Source organism: Oreochromis aureus, linkage group 9 (genome assembly GCF_013358895.1).
Source record: "Oreochromis aureus strain Israel breed Guangdong linkage group 9, ZZ_aureus, whole genome shotgun sequence".
In the NCBI taxonomy this organism is placed as follows: Eukaryota; Metazoa; Chordata; class Actinopteri; order Cichliformes; family Cichlidae; genus Oreochromis; species Oreochromis aureus.
Genome location: NC_052950.1, coordinates 26,082,821 through 26,109,878, shown reverse-complemented (window position 1 = coordinate 26,109,878; position 27,058 = coordinate 26,082,821). Strand labels below are relative to the sequence as shown.

At 38.3% G+C, this 27,058-nt stretch overlaps 1 protein-coding gene across 4 annotated transcripts in view; it reads right to left on the bottom strand.

Annotated features, from left to right (window-relative positions):
• The window catches only part of LOC116324446 (dipeptidyl aminopeptidase-like protein 6), a 261,572-nt gene that overhangs the window by 124,800 nt on the left and 109,714 nt on the right, over positions 1 to 27,058 (bottom strand). Inside the window, exon 1 of one of the 4 annotated variants that reach the window (XM_031745038.2) lies at positions 10 to 323. The exons of the other annotated variants lie outside the window; for them this stretch is intronic. Within the exon in view, the coding sequence (XP_031600898.1) occupies positions 10 to 66 (57 nt within the window). The 5' untranslated portion in view covers positions 67 to 323. Of the gene's footprint in view, positions 1 to 9; positions 324 to 27,058 lie in introns of those variants that run through there. 4 annotated transcript variants of the gene reach the window in all.

Below are 27,058 nucleotides of genomic sequence, written 5' to 3'. Positions count from 1 at the left end.
CATCCGTACCTGATCTTGCTGTTGAGCCGCTTTCGACGGTGCATTGCCTTCCTTTGCAGTGGTCATGATTCCCTAAAGCTGGGAGAAACTGTTGTTTCCCCGGCAGGAGGAAGGGAAAAATGCAAATACAGAAACACACGCACACACACACACACAGACGCACACACACACCGGTGCAGAACCAGTAGGTCAAAAAAAGAAGAAAAAGGAAAACGGTCTTTTTAAGGCGCCCACAAGCTTCGTGTGCACCGACCAAGGTGTGAGATAACAAGTGGTATAGGGACGCGCTGCTCGGGAAGAGAAACGGCAAAGACAAGAAAAAAAGATTTTCAGTGGAAGCCAAAGAGGAGAGGAGGAGGAGACAGCAGAGAGGGAGGGAGAGAGAGAGAGAGAGAGTCACGCATCTCTTCTTTAAACGCTCAGTGCGGGACTCTGCGTGCGCACAAAACGCTTGACTTGCAAGTGATGCAGACTGAGTGGATTGCAATTAAAGATGCACGTTGAAATCACGCGGCTCAAACTTTAATTCAGAACTCGCGAGGAATACAAGTTTGTAAAATATTCGTTTAGATTCATGGGGACAGTGAAACGCTCCCATTTTAAACACCAACAGTCATTATCATAAAGTCTCGTCGCCTTATTTAGATTTCTTCATTGCAAAAATAAAGCCAGCTCGCCATCTCATTAAGTCCATTCCCACATTTGTTTATTTTTCAGAGGCAGTGCTGTGGTAAAGCTGCCGGGTAAACTTTGCGATGGGAAATTAGTCTTTGATTTTCTTCGGTATGCCTGCAGCATTTTCATACAACAATTTTTGCACTGAATAACTTTCTTGTTGTAATTATGAAAAAAAAGGAAATTCAACGCCTTGCTGCACTGATGCATTAGTAATGGCACTGAAACACTAAGTAGCCTGAATGTAATGTAACAGGATTAAATGTTATTCGGGAGCAGCAGCAGTAATAAAGTAATCACATTCAGTAGTGAGAATGTTTGAAATTATGCTCAAGACATGAGTGGCTGTAAAAAGTTATGACCCAGAGGATGGAGAAGCCTGCAATAAAGTGGGACTTGTTAGTGCGCGGGCAAAAACTGCATTTAAAACAGTTTTGCCAGTCTGAGAGTTAAACTGAATCTTTAAGACTGAAGCAGGAGGAGGAAAAAAAAAGTTTACACTGCAGTAAAACAGAAAGGAACCAATTTTGCTGTCTGCATTTCATGATAAGAACTAAGACTTTTTTCATGGGCTTGTTCAGTTAATTACATCTCCAAGAAATCATGTACAATCTCTATTAAACACCGTCAGGAAATGACTTACTTTGATTTGCTCCTAGATGTACTTAATGTTAATTAATACCTTAGTCTCCAGTTTGACTCTTTATATTGCAGGTTTGCAACTGAGTGTGCTGCACTGTTAATTAAAATCAGGTGGCAACTGGGTGAAGTCAATTACCTTTGAAATCCCAAATGAAAATCTGCAGTGTTGCTTTTTGTGACCAGCAGTGCACAGGACACTGAAAAAAAGCCCTGTTGTTCTAAAAGAGATAGCCTCAAAATAAAAAAAGAAAGAAAGAAAACCTTTAAAATATCCCTGCATGTGATATCACTGCAATGTTTTCTGCAAAATTGCTATTTTCTATTTTCAGTCATGCTGACTTATGTTATCTTATGTTATCATTGACAAATAACAACTTGAGCATTCCCCAAAGAAATGGGTTTCTCTCTGTGGGCCGATCTAAAAGAGAGGAAATAATATAGGAAGTATTTCACCTGGTGTTGAATTCATAATTCGATTCACTCACAAAAATGTGACGTCTATATGTCAATGGTAGGTTTGTTTCGAGAGCTAATGAAATATTTTATCCCCTTGGAACACGTTATTTACTACCTGGTGGAGTAACCATTGTTGGCAAGCACAGCCGTTAGACATTTCTTGCTTTTTGCAAAGAGTCCAAAGCTACCGGCATGATTAACATTCTGAGGTCTAAGTCATCACTGGTGAAAACCCTAACTCTAACCCAATCTGAATATGTATTTTTGGTTTGTGAACACAATTTCCCCCAAAAAGTCAGTTTGGCCTTGCTCTAAAATACAGGGTTAGGCTTACCACCTGTGATGGGTTATTTCTCGGATAGTTAAGAGACTGGTTAAGCAACTCCATGTCCTTAATGTGCTTCATATTGAGGATTCTTTTCTCTACAAAAACAGCAAATGGACTGATGCCAAACAGCTCAATTTTGGTCTCTCCATCTCATGGAAACATTCCTCAGAGATTTTGGTCCATACTGTGTGTGTGTGTACAATCAACTCAGTGCCATGTTCAAGAAACCAGTTTAGAGATGATTTGAGCTTTGCGATATGGGACGTCATCCAACATCAGAAGATGGCTACATGACGAGCAACAATGCATGGGTAGGCAGGTGTCATGTGTAAATAATGGTCATGAGCCAAAAAATAAATATCCCCCACACCTTTACATCACCACCAGCCTGACCCACTGATACAAGGCAGGATGTTCTTTATGACAAATTTAAAACCTACCATCCAAATGTAGCAGCTAAAATAAAGACTCATGATAGGTAATCTTTTCCCAATCTTCTATTGTCCAATTTTTTTGTAAACCTCCACAAAATGTCTCAGTTTCCTGTTCTTCACTGACAAGAGTGATAATCAATGTGTTCTTCTGCTGCTATAACACATTTGCTCCAAGGTTTTATGTGTTCAGAGATGCCTTTCTGCATAATTTGGTTGCAATGAATCTTTGCTCAAAGCAGTCTGGTCATTTTCCGATGACCTCTGGCATCAATAAGGCACTTTTACCGAGAGAACTCTGTAAACCCTAGAGATGGTTTTGTGGGAAAATTCCAGTAGATCAGCAGTTTCTGAAGGGTGATGTGAGGGTGATGTTTCCCACTCTGTTGCATCACCTTTTCTTTAAAACTCTCAAAGTGTTTGTTAACAGAGGAGATCAATTGCTGTGCTTTGCAAAGCCTATTCTTGCTTCATATAGGATTTTAGCTGCTCAACAGTTTGGTGCCTCTTTTGTCATGTCTTTTGTGTCACAATAAGTCAAACACCCAGAGCAATGGATCTGTTTTTATTTCAGCGTTGCCTGAGAGCACAAAGATTTAATATTAGTTTTAAGCCAGGTCCCTTGGATCCCTTTTTGGACTCTCAGAATCTTTTAAATAATCCTGCGTACTGCATGATGAAATCCACAAATTCTTTGCAATCTTATACTGAGAAACATTATTCTAAAACTATTGCACTATTAGCCCATGCAGTCTTTCCCAGTCTTTTTTTGCTGTCCTATCATTTATTAAATGTGTTGCTGGAATGACAATTAAAAAGCTTCTAATTTAAAAAAGACAAACTTCTAAGTTTAATTTAATATAACGTTGCGAACAATTTTCAATCATTGCATTCTTATTCATTAATATTTTACACAGAGTCATGTATTTTCAAATTCCCCTTGAGGTAAGTCATTTTGTGTGTTTTTACAATGCATGTTTTCCAACATTTTAGTTGCGATAATAACTGGGATGACATGAGGAAAACTGAATATACATGACGCGAACATACAAAATCTGCTAGAAGTAGCATGCCATCTATATGCAATTTCGAAACATCATTTAGAGTAACTAAAACTTATTAAAAAGAAAATTAACTAATTTAAAAACTACACTTCAGTCTGGATTAGAGTGGTAGACCAAACAAAAAAAGAAAGAGGCCAACATTCCTCTGGCTGTGTAAAGTAGGCCATGAAGGTAGATGTGCAGTGCTAAAAATTTGCACTACATTATGTACTCTCTCATAGCTGGCAGCATTTTGAAAATTTTAAAACATTTCAAATTTGTTGGTTTTAAAGCTACAAAAACCTAATGGTTGTGTGCAGAATTCTGACACATGAACAAGAATGAAAGCCACCCAGTGTTCACAGCTTCATCCACTTGTGGCTTCAAACCACATTAGAAGCCTTCCCCGGCAACTCAGCCTGTGCTTACCATCAACAGGATGATGTATGAAACTGAAACAACTTCTCAACAGCCAATCAATCAGCTCCAGACTAATGACGGCCACTTTTGGCCAAAGCCCCATTGGCCGATGACGGATGCTGTGTCGTTGTACCGCTGTGGCCAAGAACACAATCACTACCTCGCTGTGGCTGTGTTAAGGAGCGAGCGTACAAACCTCATGTCTCCGATGTTGACAAATGGACACCAGACGGCGGTGATGAATGCTCCTGGGGGGGTGGGTGGCTCTGTTTAAATACACATTCCTGAAAAGTTAGGAATTAACTGACTGACAGTGCCAACCTGTCTAAACAAATGGAGCCATCCGCTCACTTCTGCCTCATCATTTCACTGCCAATGGAAAGCCAGCAGCCAACCTGATGAAGTGAAAGTGCTTTGCCTAATTAAAACCTCAGAGTAATCAATACTTGCCACAACCTTTAAATACTATACATTGATGCATTATTTTCACCCTGACTCTAACTTTGTAATATTAGCAAAAAAATGGCTACTGAATGATTATATAGATAATAATTGCTATTATTAGAGAAGCTGCAAACTTCTAGTCCGTCATTCTGTAATTGTATGTGCATTTTTTCAGAACAGTCTGCAAGGGCAAGAACAATCGATTGTAATTTTTTTAAAAAAGCCTCCAAAAATTGTTGCACAAATTGAATTCAATTTCAGCTTTCTTTTTTCAGTTTAATTTCAGAAACAGAGACCAAGGCAAGCTCTGTCCAAAGCCTTTAGTAAAGCAAACAGTTTTTATTTATCTTGTTCTGTTTTTCTTGAGTACTTTGGCTGTGCAGCTTTTTAAAAATGGAGATATTTGGAGAATTAAAGCATTAAATCCCTGGTAACACCAGTGGGCATGAGAGGCATCATGCACATTTCATGGAAATCTGCTTTGTTTCCGATTACGTCTTTTGTTGAAAGAAAATAGCTCAATGTGTGCTAAGAAAAGGCTTGAAAGGCTGAAATAACATCCAAGCAGACACAGTTGAAAGAACGAGGCAGAGTCCCTATAGCCAAAAAATGATCACATACACCATTATTGTGAAGAAACATCTGGGTCTATAATGATCCTTCCTCTGCCCTGTCCATGTCAGCAATATAACCCCATGGCGCACTAATGATTAGAGTGTTAGCTGGTTCAGCTCAGGAGGATAAAATGAGAGGTGAGAGAGGTCGTGTGTTACTTTTACTCTCACTTTAACCTTCTGAGTTCATGATCACTCTCCTATTAAATGATCGCATGACCTTATGAGTTCACAAGTGTGTTGCCTGTTTATATCTTCTCTCACATATTATTTGGCTGCTCAGAAAGAAATAGCATAGTATTTAAATGGTTTCAGCTAATATATATATTGAATTTCTCTTTTTTCTCTATAGTTATGAAATGATAAGACTTTTATTTTTTTAAATACTAATGTATTTAAATCTAAACAAATATACTAATCATGACATTTTTCTAAATCTAATTCAATAGTTTTTAGTCTCTAAACCAAACAAGTAGTTTCTAAAATTAGACATCAATAACTTTTGAAAAATAGTATAACTGAAGTGAAAAAGTGTGCCACATTTACGGTGAAATGTTTCACTTCACCACCAGCACTGCCCATCCTCCAAATATGGACTTTCTGGCCCTTTGAGGGTGTGAAACACTCACTTTGTGGTAAATTGTGTCAAACTTTGCAAATTGGGGTCCAAAAACACCAATAAATTGAAAATTATGACTATTTCATGAACTGCCCTGAGACTGTGTTGTCCTGGTTCTACCCAGGAAATGCCCCCAAAAACACGAAAATAGGTGTCTGGTTAGGCTGTGATCATGTAGGACACATCATTATATAGGCAACTGGAACTTTTTCAATTACCCATACACATAATGGACTGGAACGATCCTGAAACAAGTACTAAATCTGTTAGTTTTGTTCATAATAAAGCTAATAAAGTGGCATCCCACAGTCAACAACATTCCCTCCACTCTTGTCATTCCTGCCACTCTTTCACGTGTGCACACGTGGAAAAGCTTGTTATCATGATACTCAGACTACCCTCCGCATCTAGCTAGCACTACAGAAGTAGAGGAAGATGAACTGTGTTGCTTGAAATGGTTTTCATCATGAAACTTTGCCATCTGCCTTGCAAGGTTCTGGTACAGAATTTGGATTTTTGCAGTCAGCACATATATGATAACTACACTAATATCAATGAGAGCATTCACATGGAAAGAGGTGGCAGTACATGAAGCGTGATGCTTAGAAAATGAATTTGAGAAACTGGAAGAAATTAAAAGTTTGTACAATGCCATTCATTTTAGAATTCCCAGCAGGCTAGATTATGTATTGTTGAACTTTCCTGCTTAATTCACAATGTGAATTTAACAATAAATTCATTGGGGTTTTTTTGTGTTATTCCAAGGCTGTGTGTGAATAACCCACCAGGGTAAAGAAGAGCAGGCCCTCTGTTATGATAGTTTACTGCTATGGCATAGTATCTACCTTCAATCCTCACTGTTAGGTTAGGTCAAAGATGGCAGTGAGCCATTTGATTTTGTTGATGCTCTTTAGCTTCACTTGTCACAAAAAATAACGCTCAGAGCAGCAGAGGTCAGCTGATCGCACAGGCTTGGCCACAAAGAAAACAGGTTAGTCGCTTGCCCCTGCTACACTGAATCTAAGGATTTCCCCACCTGCTAAATCCCACATAAATCTCACTGAGTGCCTGTGCAGTGATTCAACAGAACCAAGCTCAATTGTATTAAAAGTTCCTGAACTGAAATCCAAAGACTCATATAAAGTTCATTCATTTCCTTTAATTTGTGATTAATTAAACCAGGTGTGCTGTGTCCACACTCTCATGCTGAAAATTTAGTTCCCAATTGGTTCGAATTTTATGCGTACCCACATCAGAAATCCACATGCATAAAATGTGTCCCAACACACCAATCTGTGAAGAAAATCAAATCTAAAAAAAATAATAAAATAAAATACTTATAGCCTGTTTCAGTCTTCCAGAACATATTCTGTCAGTGCATATAACCAAAACCATCTGTCAGTGTTATTTTATTTCCTAATAGACCAGCACAATACAAAAGTTGAAAAACAAAGGTTTTCCAGCTTCATAATGCACCATGACCTGTTTTGATTAGGGAGTTATCAGTTTCCTTGTAGACTCCAGTATTCTTTCTTGGAGGTAAATTTTGATCTTGCAAAAATCATGCATAGTATTTCTCACAAAATAAGACCAGCTTCAGTCCAGAAAGAGGTCGAGGATAGTGTGGCAAAGTGATTACTCCGCCACTGACAAAGAGCGAGACCAGAGATCTGGGACTCACACTCAGCCTCCCAGCAGGTGGTGAATGATATGAGTTTGTGCCTCAATTTTTCCACTCTTATTTGGCTGACACATGACAGCGAGCATTGGGATACTGGAAATAAGTAATTGCTTTTCCATCTTTCCCCCTCCTTCTCAGCCTCCCTGTAAAGAGCCTATGTGAGGTCTTACATAAATATAGCTCGGACCCATCATCCTGACGGAGAGGCCCTGCATCAGGATTCAGTTATGCCAGGTGTGACTCATCAGCCTTCACAGCACTCAGGCGTGAAATGTCAACAGAGCCAGATTCCACAACCATGCCTCTGTTTCCAGCATCGGGCTGATGAGCACGTCTGTAGTGGTGAATGAGTTTTTCTAGCCTTTTTCTTATCAGCATACTTGCTGTGTACAGTACATTCTGTCTGCTGCTAAAATAAGGCAAGAAACCATGTGGGTCTTCATGCGGCATCATCTTCACTTTTCATCATCACTTTTTTTTTAACCCCTCAGGTGACAGACCAAGCAATATCAGCAACTAAAATTACAGAGTGGGATCATTTATGATATTCACTGCCTGATTCCAGCTCATCTACTTCAGATGAGCTGCTTATATCATCACTTTGGGCAATAAGTGTATCCACCGCAAGGCTCCTGAAGCAGTAAATCTACTACAGGTCTGCTATTAATAGTTGACTCTGAAACATTGTAGTACTGAGATGTGGAAACTTACAGAATAATCAGAGCCTATAATGTAAAAAAAGATATTTAAAACAACTTCATCCTTTTGACACCAATGGACCACTTCCTGTATAAATAAACTACACACAACCAGACTGAGAAACTGCACATGTAAATATGCAGCTAAAGTGAAGAAGTGGCTGGATTGCTTGAGGCAGAGATGAGGTCCAGAACCAAGAAAGAACATATGAGAAAATCAATTGAAACACTGCTGAACACAGAGGTTTCAGCTGTCTTTTATTAGTCTGCTGCTGATGTGGATAAAATAAAATAAGCAGATTAGACTTTAGCTAGACATTTTTAAAAATCCCCTGTTAATCAGCAACCTTATTTAAAGCAATTATTTCAAGTGAGTAAATTTGAACATGTTTCATCCAATCCTTACTTTATTTTTGGGGCCACGTAAAACCTTTAAACTATTATGCACTTCTTTTCCAGGTCAGGCCAAAGGTCAGAGGTTCAGGAAAATACTTTTCTGTGCCTGCACTGTAATAATAAAGAGGGCTTTCATTAGTTTCATCCTTGGCCATGCAATGGCATTTTTATGTCCTTGTTAAAGTTACTCTACTTCACTGTCCTGTCTTTTCTACACAGAGCTAATATATGGTAATAGCATATTCTAACAGGTGCAGCATGGACATCATCTTGTTTTTGAAAGCCTGCACTGTCATGAAAGCAGCGGTTTCCTAATGCATTAGAATGGGCTCGCTCAGGATTGCTTTAAATCAGTGCCTTGTGTTTTGCATGATTGGAAAACTAATCTGACTCTGAATAACTTTCTAACATACATACATATGTATCTCTATCTATCTATCTATCTATCTATCTGCTTCTTCAGCAGCACATCGTTTCATTTTTTCAAGAACCAACACTTTCTGCTACACGCAGAGTAACAACACACTACCAGCACCTGCTAACACATTTAGAGCTCTGTTAAAAAAAAGCCACCACACTATAACACATTTCAGCACCAGGCAAAAGGACAGCTCCCAGTACTGATCCAGACGCCATCAAAAGCCTCGATGTGCTGAAATAGATTTCAGCACCACTTAATGGACAGCTCCGACAGCGCATTTCACAGCCACATCCAGGACTCCTTTCTCCAGGAAGTGGGAACCTGGAGAGAAAAATACCAGCACAATAGCTTTCTTCTTTTTTTCCAGAAAAGTTAGAGCTCCAGCCTTTGAGGAAATGATCTTGAACAAGCATCAAATGTCATCAGTGTCCTATCATTATTATAAATTGATTTGACTGGAAAGGATTCATTCTTGCATGACAGTTCCTTTAAAATTACACCTCATTATTTGCAATTGCAGCACTGAACTGTTTCATGGACTACTGGCTGACAGTTTTCAAAAGCAAAGAAGGGAGTAAAGAAACTAAAATTGTGTAAAAGTTTTTGAAGTAAATGGAGACACTTTCGGAAGAAATTGCACTCCTATTTATCAATTGTCAAGTAACTTAAAATAGAAATCTAACATATATTTTGTGTGCCTTTAAAAATGTATTAGCTTTTCTTCGTATGCACTTTTAAAATTGTTTCAAGCAACACAATCTGATTTCTGCTTTTTGTTTTAGCATGCATGAAAGTATAACTGTTGGGTCTGCGCTGCAGCAGGCCCGCTAGTTCAGAGACTTATCACCCATGAAGAAAGCAAGACAACAACGTAACCGGGTTTTACTTGCTAGCAAGGGAAGGCTGGTCAGAACCAGGCTCTTGGAGCTGAACGCTCCTCACCTGACTCCTAGCCAACTTCAAAGAAACAGCCTTCCCTGCAGCCTTTTATTCAGTGAATACAAGTACCACCCACTGTAACACCCATATGGTCACAAAAGGTTAAAACAGTGCGTGTGTGTGTGTACATGACTTCCTGCCACACAATATATGCTTACAACTGTTTAACCACATTTCCTAGTTATCCAAAGGTCATCTCCCCACACCCGTATACGGCTTAACTTTAATGGTTCACCATATGCAAGCATAGGCGAGCCCCTAAATGGCCGGGAGTGGACATCCTTCACAAGATAAGGAAACCAGAATCTCACATGGAATGTGCTTGCAGTTAAACAGCTACAGTCAGTTACCTCCTCCAGCATCATAGATGTGTAGGTGAGGAACAGAAGAATATCTAACCATGCAGTTTAAGGCACGATTTAAAAATTTAAGTACTACAATGGCAACATTTAACAATTTCAACCTAACAATAACACTTTCCCCTCACCCCCAACTGGTCGCAGCAGACGGCCATCCCTCCCTGACCTGGTTCTGCTGGAGGTTTCTTTCTGTTAAAAGAGAGGTTTTCCTTCCCACTGTCACCAAAGTGCTTGCTCAAAGGGAATCATATGATTGTTCGGGTTTTCTCTGTTTTCTTGAGTGCCTTGAGCCAGTTGTTGTTGATTTTGCGCTATATAAATAAAACTGAATTGAAATTGAATAGAATTGAACTGAATTTTGAGATTTATTAAATGTGCCAATGGCAGCTTTTGCAGACATCATTGCTTGTGAGCAAAGTATAGTTGGTGTGAATCACAGTTTTAAGAAATGAAGAAAAAGAAATGTCATTTCTTGCAGAATGAAGATGTAGGGTTTTTTTTATTCTTCTTATTAAATTGTTTTCTTTTTGTCAAAAACAACCGAAAATACACATGAAAACAATCAATTAACAAAGAACTAAATTAAACAGGAAGAACACAAACTATTGACCGAAAAGCTTGGAAGCTTTAACTTATTACACTTACCCTCAACACAGGCAACATTCTAATTGGCAACACTTTTATAAAATCATTTCACCAAAACAAAGAGAACAAAGTAAATAATAAAAGTCGATAAATGTGCCACTTAGAATACACACAGATTATATTTCACTTGAAGTTATTTAGTTGTATGAAGCAGGATAGGAGTACCTTATCTTAATTGTAAGCGTACTACAGGCTGGCTGATTAACGATTTGCTGTACAGGTATCAGGATTTATAAAGACTAATGAATGAAAATTAAAAGTAAAGATGAAACAGCACAAATGCATTAAACCACATTGTAATTGTTAATGTTGCAGTTTGTCCACAAACGCAACAACCAGCTGAGCTGAGCAGAGACTGATGGAACATAAAATAGTGGATAAATAACTCCAATAAACACATTAGGTGAATCAGTTTATAATTCATGCATCTGAAAGACACAAAAGTATCAGCTGATATATGTTGGAATTTCATTTCACTAAATATCAGTATCAAACTTAAAAATCCAACATGCGTTGGGCTCTATCGTATACTACCTTGAGCACTTTTTAGAACAAAATTCAGTTATTTTCTGCACACATTTTTTTTTAAAGTCTTATTTAAGTCTTACTAATTAGAATTCATGACTGTGTACAGTTTTCAAGATTATTGGCAGGAACGCTGTTCCAAGCATTGCGAAGAACTCATTCAGGGTCTTCTGTGGATTTAGGCTGTCTCATTATCTTTTGTGTCTCCATGTAATCTCCGACTGATTAAATGACTTATAACTTGGCTGTACGCATGGGGTGGTTGTCATCCTGAAGAAATATTTGATTGTATTTTGTGGAATGCAAACAAGCATAAATTAGATATTCAAGTCAAACACGGGTGGATCTTTGGTTTTTCTTCAGTACAATAACTCACAGAATAAATGCAGTTTTGCTATGAAACGGACATTGTTTTTAGATGGACTAGCTTTTGTGCAAAGTGTGTGGAGGGTAGCAGAGAAATTGGAGTAATCAGCAATGACCTCAGTACACCCTGTAATTTTCCTCAGATGGAACATGTTGTTCTCCATGATAAACTAACTGAACACGAAGAAGAAAGCAAAAGCTAGAGAAATAAAAAAGGACATGACTCTCTTGAAAGAGCGAGTCATTCTGACTCATGTATAGGCATATAATAATTACAGTGCCTTTTAATTCATTTGTGCTACAAAAACATTATTCCTACTAAAGCTGGATCTTCTTTTCCTCTAAATGAAATAATATTTCTGAGAATTTTATAGAAAAATACACCCTCAGTGACACCACAAACCAAATTGAAGCCCAATAGGGTCTGATATTTACTGTAAACGTTTCCAACATTTGGATTCGGACTCAAACAAGAAATCATGAAAAGGTAAAAAAAAAGAAAAAAAATGTTTCTGCTATACCAAATTGATTTTTCTCTTCACATTTTTCAATTACCACTCTTTTCCCTTCTGAATAACAGTAACAGATCTACTCTGAAAAACACTAATAATCAAAGGAAATGCAACACCTTTTTGGTTTAACCATTCTTAAGGAACACAAATATGCTCATAACTGCTTCAGTTTTGGGCCATAAAGCCATTAAGGCTAGAAAAAATTGGACAAAGTGGCACATTTTTCTGAAAAAAAGCCTTTCTCACACATGCATACGCAGCCCGCCTCTGAAACTTCTGAAGTGCTATGTCAGTGTGCTCTATTAAAGCTTATTCAATAAACAATAAGCTAGCGAACTGTGCGCTTCAGCACTTTCTGCCTGAATGAGAAATAGAGCTGTGACTCCAAAATAATGTAAACAATGCCTTTGTCCCACAGGGGCATTACGATAATATAAAGTTTCCCCCAAAATAGCTCAAGGCTTTAAGAAAAAGAGTGACCCATGTTAAAATGTGATGATAAAAAACATTTTATATACTCAGATAAATAAATAAATTAATAAAAAAAAGGAAACAAAGGCAAAAAAAAAAAAAAAAATACAGAGAAGTTATTTGTAACTGCAGTGGTTGAGCTGTAGCTGCTGCCTGCGTTGCTCTCTTAGTCTCTAGACCATGATAAATCACAAGTTGGGAGAACATTTGTCACAGTGGGCCACATGTCCTTTCATCACACCAGGTCTCTCTCTTTTTCTCCCTCACTCGCCCCTCATTCCTTCAACCTCCATGCTTGTTTCATTCCTCACAGAAAAGCTTTGTTGTGAATTTGTCACTGCCCGTGCCTCTGTGCTCTGTTAGCCATGCCCTTGGGTTTCTAATAGGACCAGTGGTGCATGGTGGCGCTGAGATAGAAGTGAAGCTTGGTGGGGTGCTCTCTTACCCAGCCAGAAGAAGAATAGATGGTTATGCTAAAAAAGGGTTTTTTGACAGGTAGCGCACTTGTGCCACACGGGAAATTTAAATACAGAGAGTTTATGAACATACGCCACATACTGAAGAGGTATTTGACATATGTATAGTGTGCGCCAGTGCTGTAAAGAGACAAATAAAAAGTGAACAACAATGAAAGTTTAAGACCCGGAGGTGGGCTCGCTGATGCCCAGGGAGGGTAACGCTGGAACTGGATCTTCTTTTATAGGTGTTGGCAATCATACTCTACTTGACAAATCCCTCCGAGCAGCAACAACAGCCAGCCTCAAAAAAGAAAAAAAAAAGAAAAAAAGAAAACATAAGAGAATGGAAAAAGTAAAGTGAGCAAACACATTTCTGTCTGCATCCCAGAAGCAAGAGTCAAAACAGATCTATACCATTAAATTTAAAAGTCAGCCATTTCGCCTGAAGTTTTGAAGATGGGACAGATCAGCCTAGATCACAAGCTGATTTAAGAGGTAATTATAGAAGTAAAGGTAGTCCCGATAAGCTGCTTATACCCACAGAGTATTCTTTTGTGTGAGGGTGAGCTGAGGATGATTTGAAATATTAAAGGTGAGATTGCTAGCAGGGGGATACTTCCTTGAAGCAGGCAATAAAATAACTCATTAAAACTTCTCGTCTCCTAAGACAGAAGATAAGCAACTGGGTGAGGAGGGCGGGTTCCGACAAAGACAAACCAAATAACCTCGACGGCAGAGATTCGTTATCAAAATCACTCTTTTTATCGAGCTTTTCTGATTCAATGTCAAATCCCCCTGCATATCAGTAATGACGGGATTTTAATAACAAGGATTTTGCCTGAATAGAGTTGATTATAAAGTACAGAGTTTGTACGTGCAGGCATATTCAAAATGACTTTTTCCAATAGAGTACTCTGTGCTGTAGTTGTTGATCCTGAACAGAATACCGGTGAAGACCAATGCATACAGACTGCACATAGAATATACGGGAACTAATTTCAGGGTTATGAAATTGAAGAAAGAAAAAAAAATTGAAAAAAATAGAGAGAGATAGACGAGTTTACATTTACATAAAAGTGGCATTCATTTAAAACCTCTGAGAATTCTGCTTGGTTTTTTGTCTTTTTCTAACTTTACAACAACTTACAATTTTGCTTGCACATTTGGTAATGTTAGAGGGAGAAAACAAAGTGAAAAGAAAATAACCCCAAAAATCCAGCTAGATGATAATTTATGTTTTTAGCTTGCTATACACTCTTTTTTTTGGCCTGATTAACTGTTTAGTTTTTTATTTAGCAAGCTAGCTGAGGGAGCCCTATCATTCTAATGGCCACTTTGTTAGGTTCAGTTGTACAGCTGCACAATAATGCAGCAACTCAATGCTTTGAGGCATGTAGACATGATTAGGCTGAGCTGCTCAAGTTTGAACAAAACATTAGAATAGAGATGAAAGGTCATTAAAGTGGCTTCAAGGTGCAAGATTCAAGATTCAAGATTCAAGGTCTTTATTGTCAGTACAACAATATACACAGGATACAGCATACTGAAATGCCGTTTCACCCCAAGCCACCCATGGTGCATTTAAAGAATATAAAAAAATATCTCTCCAAGAGATATAAGACTAGAAATTACAATTAAATAATAACTCACTAAATTTGGGTAAAATTAAGCGATAAAAAGGTACTATTACTAACTATATCTGTGTACAGTAAAAAAAGACAGGACAGAGACACTTCGAATGTGGCATGGTTTGCCAGATGGGCTGGTCTGTGTATGTCAGAAACTGGTCTACTGGGATTTTCATGCACAACTATCTCTAGGATTTACAGACAATTGTTGAAAAAACAGAAAACATCCAGTGAGCTAACATCCAGTGAGTTAATGCTAGAGGTGAGGGAAGAATGGCCAAACTAGTTCATGGGAACTGTATTTCAAATAACCACTCATTACAACCAATATAAGCACAAGAGCATTTCTGAATGCACAACACATCAAACCTTGAGGCAGATGGGCTACAGCAGCAGAAGACCACACCGGGTACCACTCTACATTTGACAAAGGTTCAGCAAAATTGGGCTGCAGAAGATCAGAAAATGTTGGCTGGTTGGATGAGTTGATTTTTGCTGTCACATTTGAACGGTATGATCTGAATTTGATGTAAATACCTGATAGCAACCAGCCTTGTGTCAAAGGTTCAGGGTGATGGTTCTGGTGGTAAAACTGTGTGGGGGATATTTCCTTAGCACTCTTCGGACCCTGTGGTAGCAGATAACCATCATTTAAATGCCGTTCATCGTTCATCCCACTTTGATCACAGAATACCCCTCATTAGGGCTGCCACAAATGATTATTTTGATAGTCGACTAGTCACCGATTATTTTTGGGATTAGTTGACTAATCAGATCATGCGTGCATTGGACGTAAAACGCACAGTTTATTGCACCAGCATGCATCTGCTCTTATATAACTATCATTAGCTTACAACTTGAAGTGTTAAACGTATGTGCTAACTAAAAATGAAGACAAGATGATAGTTTATTAAGCTTTTAATGAAATTTGCAGATTGTCTCGGTGGAATTTAATAAACTCAGCTGTCTGCTCTTTGCTATCTAAAGTATAACAGGACACTGGAGTAAATTCTCTACCATCTCACACTTCTGTTTAATCAGTTTTCTGTTTGGCGCTTATTCAGCTGTGTGAAAACTATAACTTTAATCTCAGCAAAACTGATTTACTCAGGAACAAATAAAACACTGAAAAAAGCCAAACAATAACATTTGTAAGTTATCTAAGTGACTTATATATCATGTTTAAGATGAGTAGCAAAAGACAGCGGGGATCTGAAAATGATATGCCGGGGATTTCCGTGTTATCGCCAGCTCTAGTGAGCCTTGAACCCTGGTCAGCTATCGAGCTAGTGGGTCCGAAAAAGTCGGAGCACTTATGGAAATATGTGATGTCTTGATAAACCGAGCAGATATTTGAAGTTTACACAGCAACATTCTTGCCTGAAAATATGTTACGTCGCTGTAACATAATTGGCTTACAAATGCAGCATCCTTCTGAAGTACACAGCTACGATACCGGAGACTGCTTCTTCTTCTTTGGGGTTTAACAGCAGCTGGCATCCTTGTACGTGCACTGCTGCCATCTTCTGTTTCAGTCTATTATTACACTCTTAAATCCTACTGCTTATTCCTGCATCTTTCAGGATCTTACAAAGCTTCAAACGACGCGTCAACTATTAAATTAGTCGTCGACGATTTTGATAGTCGACGTAATCGTGACTAGTCGACTAATCGTGGCAGCACTACCCCTCATCCCATTCCTGCTTCTAGTAGAACAATGCAGGATTTTACAAGTCTCAGATTGTTAAAGAAACCAATTTGAGACAATATTTGAAGATATTTAGTTTAATGTAACTTTATTTCCTCAAGTTTATAAAGTTTGGGGAATACAAATGCAAAGCACTGCTAGAAAGAAAGAGAGAACAGTCAGCCACAGGTCTGCCATAACAGCAGTTTTTTAAAGACTTAGGCCAGAAAGTAAAACACCACAGGTCTACATGAAATGTGTTATTAAAGCATCCATTTCAAAGAATGTTAAGGCCATTGAGAAACAAATGAGAGGCAAAAAGGGGAAAAAAAGAAGCACCAATCCCATTGGCTCCAACTGTAGTTGAACTAAATAACAACTTCAGCCAAGCTTTTCATCCCACATGTTTAATTTAATGCTTATACATTTTTTATGTCAGTATTTTCTACTGTGCGTTATCACTCTTAGACAGCGATAAATGGCCTTTGGGTCAAGCCAACATAACATGTTAATGTGAAACTAAAAGTCTTCTTTTGATTTCAAGCTTTTGTGTAGGAGTTATTTATTACCATACATTTAGCTAGGCGCTACAGACTGCTGGAGAAAAATTGTGTGAAATTATGTTTGCTGTAATGGTTAATTGCTGAGTCATTGCCCAGTATAACTAAACATAATGACCTGCTTTGTTTGCAGCAAGAGAGATCACAGGGGAGGTGCAAGGCAAAAGAGAGTGGATCTCTGACTGCCTGGAGCTGGCTCTTTCTATCTCTCTCTCTCTCTCTCTAGAAGTAGTTCTACTATCAAGCAACAGGCCAGCTGCTCGATTGCCTGAGGTGGATGACATGACCTTCCACTGTTCCCCAGCAAGGGACATGAGCTGCTGAAGGATTTCCGATCATCCAGGGCCAGACCTGCCTCACTAATTTACTTGAAATGGATACGTGAGCAAATGCATTCTGCGACAAATATCAGGCGCGGCAGGCAGAGCTCCGCGGAGCCCAGGACTGGTCTGCTAAGGACAGGAAAGCAAAGTCTGACATCAGGAGGCAGAGGAAAGAATGAAAAGCATTTAACAAGACAGGAATAAAAATAGTGAAAGCTCCTTGTAGCCAATACACTGTTATCAAACTTTCTAAAGTAACAGAACATGATTTGAGGGCACGGGCAGACTTTTCAATTAGGACAAAGGCAGTTTATGGTCCCACATAAGGCCCATAAAAATACAATTGATACAGATGAAGCAATGCTTTTGTTTTACAAACTTCTCCTCAATCCAAACTATAGAAGACATTTCAGTCCTTCTGGGCCACTGTAAATTTATGAGTCAAGCATTTAAGAAGACGAAGTACTACAATCAACCCTAAGGAGAAAAATACAACAGGTGTTGAAGGGATATGGACACAGCAATTGGACTCATGTGGTCATTTTGCTAAAAGCTATTGCCATCGATACTCTGCGAGAACAGCCTGCACTCCACAGAAAAGGTTTTTCACAAGACTCTGAGCATGGGTGCAAACACATTGGTAATGTCTGACAACAAGGACTGGCGCAGAATTGGAAGTTATTCCAAGGGAACTGTCACACAGTAGGTCTTCATTAGACTGTTGCCACAAAAGTTTGTAGTTTATAATTGTTAATTGTAATTAAATTAAATAGAAATTTAAGGCTTAAGCTGAACCAGGAAGACCAGTATTATTATAGATAGGTTCTTATGGTATGCTCGTGGCTGTAAAAGCAGACACTAGTAGGACATAAAACATACGTCCATATTTCAGATATAATAGATTTGGAGTGTTTCCTCAGTGGAACAGAGACAAGTGAAAATATTTCTTTAAAAAGCAAAATGTTGTTAATGTAAAGACAAACAGAAAAGTTAATATTCTGCCTTGGTTGAATTAGCACAACAAAACAAGCAATTAGTTTCCAGCACTTTTTCTAACACTTCCTGCTGTGTGTGCCTGGGTTGTTGACAGAAAAACACATCATGGGTCAAATCACAGTTTGGTCGGCTTGAGCTTTGAGGAGGTTAAAAAAACAAACAAACACAAAAAAACCAAATAATGCTCATAATGTTGGTCATAAATCAGCAACTAGTATTTGGAAGTAAAATGACAACTTCAGTCTGATAAGATGGACACTTTGGAAATGCCAATGCATCTTGCGTGTCAGTAAGCATGCTGAGCTTCCACGGGGGGGACGGTGCACCCAGACTGTCAAATCACAAGAAAATAGAAACAAACACATGCTCGGCTGATCAAAGTGTCAATGAGGACCTGTGAGACTTTGCTGGTTCCTGCTGAGTAGAAATACAAGCTGTTTGGGAGTGAAGATGCTAGCATCTGGGGAGAATAGCTAGACTTTCAGATAAGGTAAATGCTTCTCATTACTAATATACAACAATTGCAAGAGAGGAGATGGAAAATGGATGAGGCAGTCCTTTGTGTTCTATTTATTGTTTGGAGGATATAGATTTGATGCTGCTGTGCTTATTATTGCCTTCTCTAATCAATTCAAACAATAAGCAAAAATATCAAATATATAAGTATAGTTAGAACAGTTTTAGCATTAGTTTAAAAAAAGAATCTAAATACACAGTGTAAATTTGTCCTTTAACCCTTTCTCCTTGTGCACATGTGAGGCATTTCCAGTGCTGCAGATATGTTTCCTTCCTAGTACCGCTCTGACCAGTTTTCATCTGTGATTCACAATGCATCCCTCCAGTATGTAAAACCAGTCACACTTCAGCTTGAATTTTACTTTGGGAGAGATGACAAAGTAGCAGAAAAAGCAAATCTGGTACAGGGTGCAGGGACTGATGAGCAGATGTGGTGGTGGTGTGTTGGTTTGACCAAATAACTCCTGTTTCCTGTAAAACGCAGCAAAATGAAAATGTAGAAATTAACAGCAAATGTGCCTGAAGCAGCATGTTGTTTATCACATAAAAAAAGAAAATGCATGTTCTAACACAATAGGACGCCACTCTCCCCAAGCCTAACCGTAAACACTTGACACTTCTTGATTGACAACAACAACTTATAATTTATGTAATTGTGGAAATGCCATCATGCAGCTGTGATCTAGAGCTTATAAAGGGAAAAGAAGCCTTCTGCAACTAAAGGCAAGTGTAGGTTTGAGAGGAAATGATCAGCCAGAGTTTGCAGGTTGATTCAGTTACACCACAGAGACAAGAAGTCCACCACCCACTTGCTCTTTCCCCTTTCCATCAAATGGATTCAAAGCTGCAGCGCTGCAGCAATAATTAGTGGCCACTGGTGCCAAAGAAAGAGTGCATAATGGCGTTGTTGGGAGGCTTTGAGCCAGTCATACATATTACACCGTCAATTTTTAGACTGCAGCTGTGCTAAAGGATCAAAGTTGAATGGAGTCAAATGTGTTAGTGGATTTACTGTCATGATAACTGACTGTTCATGTGCACAGTTCTTAGGGTAGGGGTGCTATTAAACAAAGGTCTATTTAAATAAGAAAGAAAACTAAAATATTTCCATTATATTATGCTATATGAGGTTTTTTTTCTTTTTCAAATTTTGAACTTTAACATTTTGTTTCAAGTAAATGACTATTTATTAGATTTTAATTTCAACTAATTATGAGGAGAGGCAAAGTGTGATACCATTATTTTTTTTGACCATAAAATAATTTTGGAAAAAGTCATGTTAAAAATGAACAAATTTAAAACAGAAGCACACTCCTGGCATCACATCTAGGATGCTTCAATTCTTACCAATTGTTTTTGACATTAATGACTTTCAATTCTTCAGTTCAGTCTGTATAATCGCTCAGTCACACTAGAGCAACAATCAGTGGTTACCCAGAGACTGGACTGAATTTTTTTTCGCATTCAGAGATTCCAAGAGAGCTGCAGCAGCCAAGAGGTTGAGCCTGCAACACCCTCAACCGCTGGGCAGGCACTTTTGATCAGAAAGAGATTGCACAGGATGCCTGCTGGGTGGCAACCTGTCTCCAAACAGTTATCATCTGACTTGGACAGGCAGACAGATTAAACACAGACAGATTGCCAACACATTGCAATCAGTCATAGTCAGTCTGGTTATCTTCCTATATAAAAGCAAAGTGGCTAGCACTTGTGTCATTTTGCAGTTGAAATGTCAACTTGACTCCATTTAATCACAAAATGATAGAGTGAATCAATCCTATTGACCTTTTATTGCCATCTCTCATAACCAAGTCACTTTGAGCCGACCTGGTCCCCAACTTCGAAGCAACTATCTCAAAGACAATGAAATTGCAAGTTCATTCTCAAATGGTCACAATAATCTTATTCGTCCTGTGGTCTCAAAAATGCAGATATTTGTATTTTACAAGGGAAAAGCAAAATGAAAATGAAAAAATCCCCTACTAGTTATGACTGAGTTATTTTTAATGAAATATTTCTTTAATTCAGGCAAAACATTTGCACACACATTTCCCCCCACATCCCTCAGAGTGAGCTCATATTACTCCAAATCAAACTTCTCCAGAGCTTTGATTTATTCCTACCACCCAGCTGACGCTGACATTAAATGACAGAGCCGTGATGTGGACACGAGGAGCCTGCGGTGTATTATTATGAAAACAGAACCGACTACACCAAATGCTCTGAGGTTTAAAGGCGATCACGACAGGCAGTGCTGTTTCTCACCACTCTCCTAAAACTCCTTTCATAATATTGTCCCCATCAAAGAGCCATGCTGCTATTGTAAACTAGACATTTTGAAGTGTCACGCTATTGCCCACAATATGCTTTGCAACTTTCTACAGCTTGTCTAATTTTCATGTAACAGAAGTTGGGGAACAGACAAATATGCCATTAACATTGGAGAAAGAAAGAGGCCTTGTCATCCAGACCATTATAATATAAATATTTGATTACAACATAAAAGGTCTCCCTTGTAAGTTTGCCTGACCGTGCATACAAAGAGGTCTTTAAGTCTTAGTGTGGCTATACACCACAGTGGCTCAAATCATTTTAGATCAGCATAAAACCAATATGTTCTTTGGTCTTCATTAAATATTAACAATGCTTTTGCTAAATCTTCTAATCTGCACTGATTACTGTGGTATAGATCCTTGAAATCTGTGCTCCTGCACAATGCCTAATGAGGGCCTAACAGCAGAATTGAGAAGGATTCATCAATTTCTGATATCCACATTTTGTGCAGATCTTGCTGAGACTGTGTGTTACATATTCACAAAGAAATCCAGTACACACTGATGAGAACATCATGATCTCAGAAGTGCTCTTGCTCGAGCAAATTTGATTTTTGAAAATGATCAAAGTAGCCAGAAGAAGAATGGAAATCATTAACTGAGGATGCTCAAGAAAAAAAATCTTGTTAGCCCTTTGAAAGAAAAATAATCCATACAGGTATTGAAAACTTCAAGGATAATTTAATCTTTCAAACAACTTGTATCTTTTTGGTGGTGGTCGCTTAAAGCCTACCCACATCATTGCACAGATATGTGCAAACCAGAACTCTGACTTATCCCTCAATCATGCCCTAGTTAAATTTTATTACACCTTAATTGCACCCCATTCACCCTTAATTACACCTATTTGCTCATTACATATTAGTGTTAGTTACACCAGATCAAGCCAGTAGAGAAGCTAGAAGAGGTTCAAATAAAGTAAAAAATGTGTGGTTTAGATCATATTAAACTATGATTTTCTTTAAATTGTGTGAATTTCAAATCAACTGGATATAGCCAGTCTACTGATTAATATAACAACAGCATATTTCTGACCAGCCACTTTGTTAGTACATGAACTAAAATAAAAAAAAAATCAGAATTTGCACCTTTATATCAGAGACAAAATATGTGAATGTTAGGTTAAATTAGTTTCAGGTGTAATGACCCTAAATGCTAGCCTGGCTCTGTGTATAATCCCAGCAACAGACTGGCAAACTGTCCAGGATGTACCTCTCTTGCCTCATGACAGCAACTGGATAAGGTGGGGGAAAAACAATGGACAGATTCAAGACTTTAGAATTTGTGATAGACATTGTTCACTTATTCTTTATATCCCCCTTTACATCCCCTGTTGTGAGATTTTCCTGTTTCTGTCCTAGACAGTGAAAAACAGAAGGCTCTTTTGATTTACCCAAACCTTTTAAAGTTCATAATCAGAGAAATATAAGTTATGATCAAACGCTAATATTAGTTTCGAAGAACTGCCCTTACTATCTGTAGTTAAAAAAACAAAACAAAACAAAAAAAAACCAAAGCCAGACTTTCATTTTTGCTGAAAGAAATCCAGGCACGATTCACAGCCTGAATGACTGTGGTGCTCTGCTTAAAGGTTGAAAGAGTTGCCCTCTAATAAATTTCTCTGCAGTGGCCAAAGTCTCCTGCTCATGAATAATAAAGGGGATGCACTGATCCTATTTTTCACTCAGACATCCACCTCATCTACCATTTGACACTGCAATATCACTCTCAAAAGAGCACACCAGCAGAAGCTGTGTCTCAGACCTGCACGCTGCACATTAGAGTCACATCTAAATTAGTTTTCATTAAGGTGTCACTTGCAAGGCTAAGTGACTGCAAATTCATTTACTTTAAAGGACCGAGTCTTCTTCTCTGGTGAGTTTATAAAGTCATAGATGCAGGAAGACAAAGCACGGTGATAGAGGTATAAAGCAAGGAAGCTAAACGATTCAATACTGTCGGAGGCTTTACTTGTCCTGCACACACACCCAGGCTTATATTAATGTTTACAGTCCTATAGAACAGTGTTTGAGCAGGCTTTGGTTGCATGCAAATAAAGAGTCCCTTTCAAGTGCATAAGGATCAGATTTGATCAGATGCAATATAGAAATCATCGGCTATTGTTTGACTCTGATTTAGCTTTTTGTAAGCCATGACTGGCACTTGTAACAGGAACGGGGTTTTGCCTAGAACACAACAGTTGATGTGCTTCCAGATTAATTTCAGTGGAACTGACCACATCGTGCACATTAGAAATCATTTGGTTCACTTAAAAGTCATAATTAACGTTTCCCCACTTAGTCGGGTGAAGAATTGGCTACAGTGTTATCTGATGATTCAGCTGAAGATTTTCAGACAGCATTTCACCTGATGCTTTCCTCTTTCACTCTCCATATGGGCCATTTACCTGCAACCAGCCACACCAAGCTCAAATCTGACTAAAACCAGAAAGTTTCTGGTGTCAAAAAATGTGCCCCATGCATGAAGTACATTTATCCCCCCCCCCTCCTTTTTTTTTAAGGGAGCAGCAATTTTGACACCTTATTTAATTATAAAAAAAACAAAAAAGTTGAAGTGATTTGAATGAGGTAAGCATGACATGATTTGTGTTGGGGCGTTGGGAAGAACAGGTATTCCTAAGTTGATAAATAGCCTAAATACTGGCTAAAATCTTATCTTGATGCAGTGTACTTCACATTGTGCTCAATTTCATCTCCCATTGTACCCTTTAATACCAAAAGAAAAAGTGAACAAATTGGTCTTTGCTTGTCTTCTCTGCGTTCCACCCTTAAAAAAAAAGAGTAATATCAGATGTACAAGTAATACATGAGCATAGTTTGATTCAAGACATGAAAAAAAAAGGTTTTCTACAGAGTAGCCAAAAGTTTTACAAGGTCTGCCATCTCTTTATATCTCCATCAATACTCAAAGACACTGCTGTATAAGGCTTGGTTCCTTATCTGACCATATGCTGAGAGTGAGGTTGAGTATACAATGTGTATAAATACTGTATGAAGCTGTAAAGCACCAACTCCATCTAAGTGGGTCATAAATTACATGTACACATTAATTCTCAGACTGATATCAGCTGAGTTATGGGCCTGTGGCTCAAATGGGGGAAAAAGGACAACACCATCCTGCAACCCTTACAGCTAATACATGATGAATGTTTTAGCTGTGAGGAAGCTACAATAGCTCCACAGGGTAAGGTTTGGTAGCTAAACGCCAAGGTAATAGAGCATGCACTGACTACACAGTGATGTAAATATGTAAGCACCATTAATGGGCAGGCCCTGGGGGTCCTTACCAATGATCCTGGTAATAACAGAAGCAGATGTAACTACCATGACCCCAGATGATGGAAACTGACATGATTTTGGAGAAGACCGGCACCCCCATGCCTCTTTGAGCTTATGTAGTTAGGGTTAACAGTAGAGCTGTTGGGGGTGGGAGGAAGACTGTACAAGCCTGCAGTAATTATTCATCTTTTATCAAGCTCAAGTCCTGTATATATTTATATATCGATCACATCTACAGTAGCTGGCTTTGGCTCAAGTTATAGCAGCCTTCATGTCAAAATGTGTGTAAATAATATGTGTTGCTAGGCAACATGGGACAATGGTTATTTTAAATTAATTTTTCAAAATGGCTGTAATGACATAAGTGGTCTGTTTTTTTTCTCTTCACCCCCCACACACTTCCAAATTCACTATATGACCAATGATCCAACTTTAGGAAAGTCATGAAATTTGAGATGATGGGGTTTTAATTTATCGGCGTTCCAGTATTCGTAAAATCCAAAGGGGTCAAAATGACCCCCTTGGCAGTTCTAATGTTAAAATATTATCTCTGGAAAATTGCAAATGTGTTGAGAATATTCTGCACACACTTTCTCAGTATGTGTGTGTGTGTCTGTGTGTGTTCTTAGTTCATTAATGCAGCTGTGCACCTTGAGAAAATGTCTCTCTCGCTTTGCATACTGTGCTATTTAAGACAGCTACTGCTTGCACTTGTTTACATTTCTGTGTAGTGCGAGCACACTACACAATTATGCTTGCAATTATGTACACATGGGTTCGTGATGTGGTTGTTTACCCCTGAATTTCTTGTGTAGCCTGTAATGATGGCCCAATGTATAGTTCTATAAATAATCTATATGTAAATAATCTTGCACCTACATCTTGCAGTCAAAAAAATACTCCAAAATTATCTTTTCTTTGTGGACAAGCTGTGGTTTGCTGAGTTTAATTTTAAACTAATAACTTGTACCAAATCTAAAAGCAAGTTCTGTCACTCAGCTGTCATTTGCACCTGGGCACTTATTTGGGGCTTTAGTTTTAAGCATCATCAAAATTATCTTTCATTTCAGTGGTTAACAGGACAAAACCACATAAATAAACTTAAAGTTTCTCATCTTTGTCCACAAGTAACACTTTAAAAGCTTTTCCCCCTGGAAGTTATACAAATACCACCATTTTCTTCATTTTAAATTCAGAATTCTTTCAGTGCAATCTTTCATATATAAAATGTCTATTCTGCAACCCTGAACCTAACCTAGCAGTGATCATGGACGCCAAAGTTTGCCTGCATCAGTGAAGCATATCTGCAAACTCTACCACAGTACTGAAAATCACTCAGTTAAGACTGGATTTACTAACCTAGCTGCCGAATAACAGTAAATTACCCTTGTTGTGATTTCTCTGTATGAAATAACCAGATAACCTCAGTAGAACACGATAAACGCATGAACATTAATAAAAAAAAGAAAAAGAAGCTAAGATGTTTGGTTTATCAAATGTCACTTGTAAATACAACAACTGTACATTTAGCTAGCAGACGCATCATGTGCCAAACTGGACCGAAACAGTGTTTTTGTTTTGCTAATATTTGTTGTGCTGTAAAGCTAGCTAGATGTTGAAGTATGGCAGTTGCAACTTAACTGACATCTGCATGCATGAGGGCATCTCGGGGATGAAAAGGGAAAAAGGATGTGTGCAGGCTGGACCTTGTACTTACTGTCTCCATGGCAGCACAGGAAAAATGATCTTGCTTGACAGTATTTTGTATTAAACTGCCTATCAGATTTAATTACTCACTAACTGAATGTACCCGAACACAGTTCAGGTTGATTCCATCCATCCATCTGCTTGCAGTATTTTTAACAAAGAATGACTACAAATAAATCAAAGTGAGATACTCTAATTTTTTGTGAGAATCAAGCTCTAATCAAAAGACACAAAAGTACACTCCATGATCTGCAAATTATGCTTATTATGTGCAGAATCTCTCAAGTGCCTCATTAAACGCCTAATCAATCTCCCAATTAAAAAGCTGCTAATTTTCCGCTGTTTGAATGTTTAATTAATTGACTAATTGTTGCAGGAGTATATTCATTTCAAGTTATTTTTATAAAGGTACAAGTGATGCACATGCTTCCATTTAACCACCATGAGGTTTTTTTGCTTCTGTATAGGAACAGGAGGAAACCAGTGACATAATAAAATGACATTTGCCACAGATTTGCCGCAATCAGACACACAATACCATCCTGTCAGCTCAAACACTCCAACAAAAGAGAAGAAAGAGCAGGAAAAAGAAGGAAGGGGGAGTGGAGGCATTGATAAATGAGGAGAAATGCATTGTTCCTGTTTTATGAGCTGATGAAAAAACACGAGACAAGGTACAAGGCAGACTCTGCCACAGTCAAATTACAGGGAGCAGACACGCATAAAATGCATATGTCTGGGGACAAAAATGGTGAAAAACAAGTTGGAATTGCAAATCAGTATGTCTCAGATCATCTGCTGAATGCTATCTGAGAGAATATTAGTCTGTACACTGTGATAAAAACAGTGCTTGCTTTGCTTTTTTA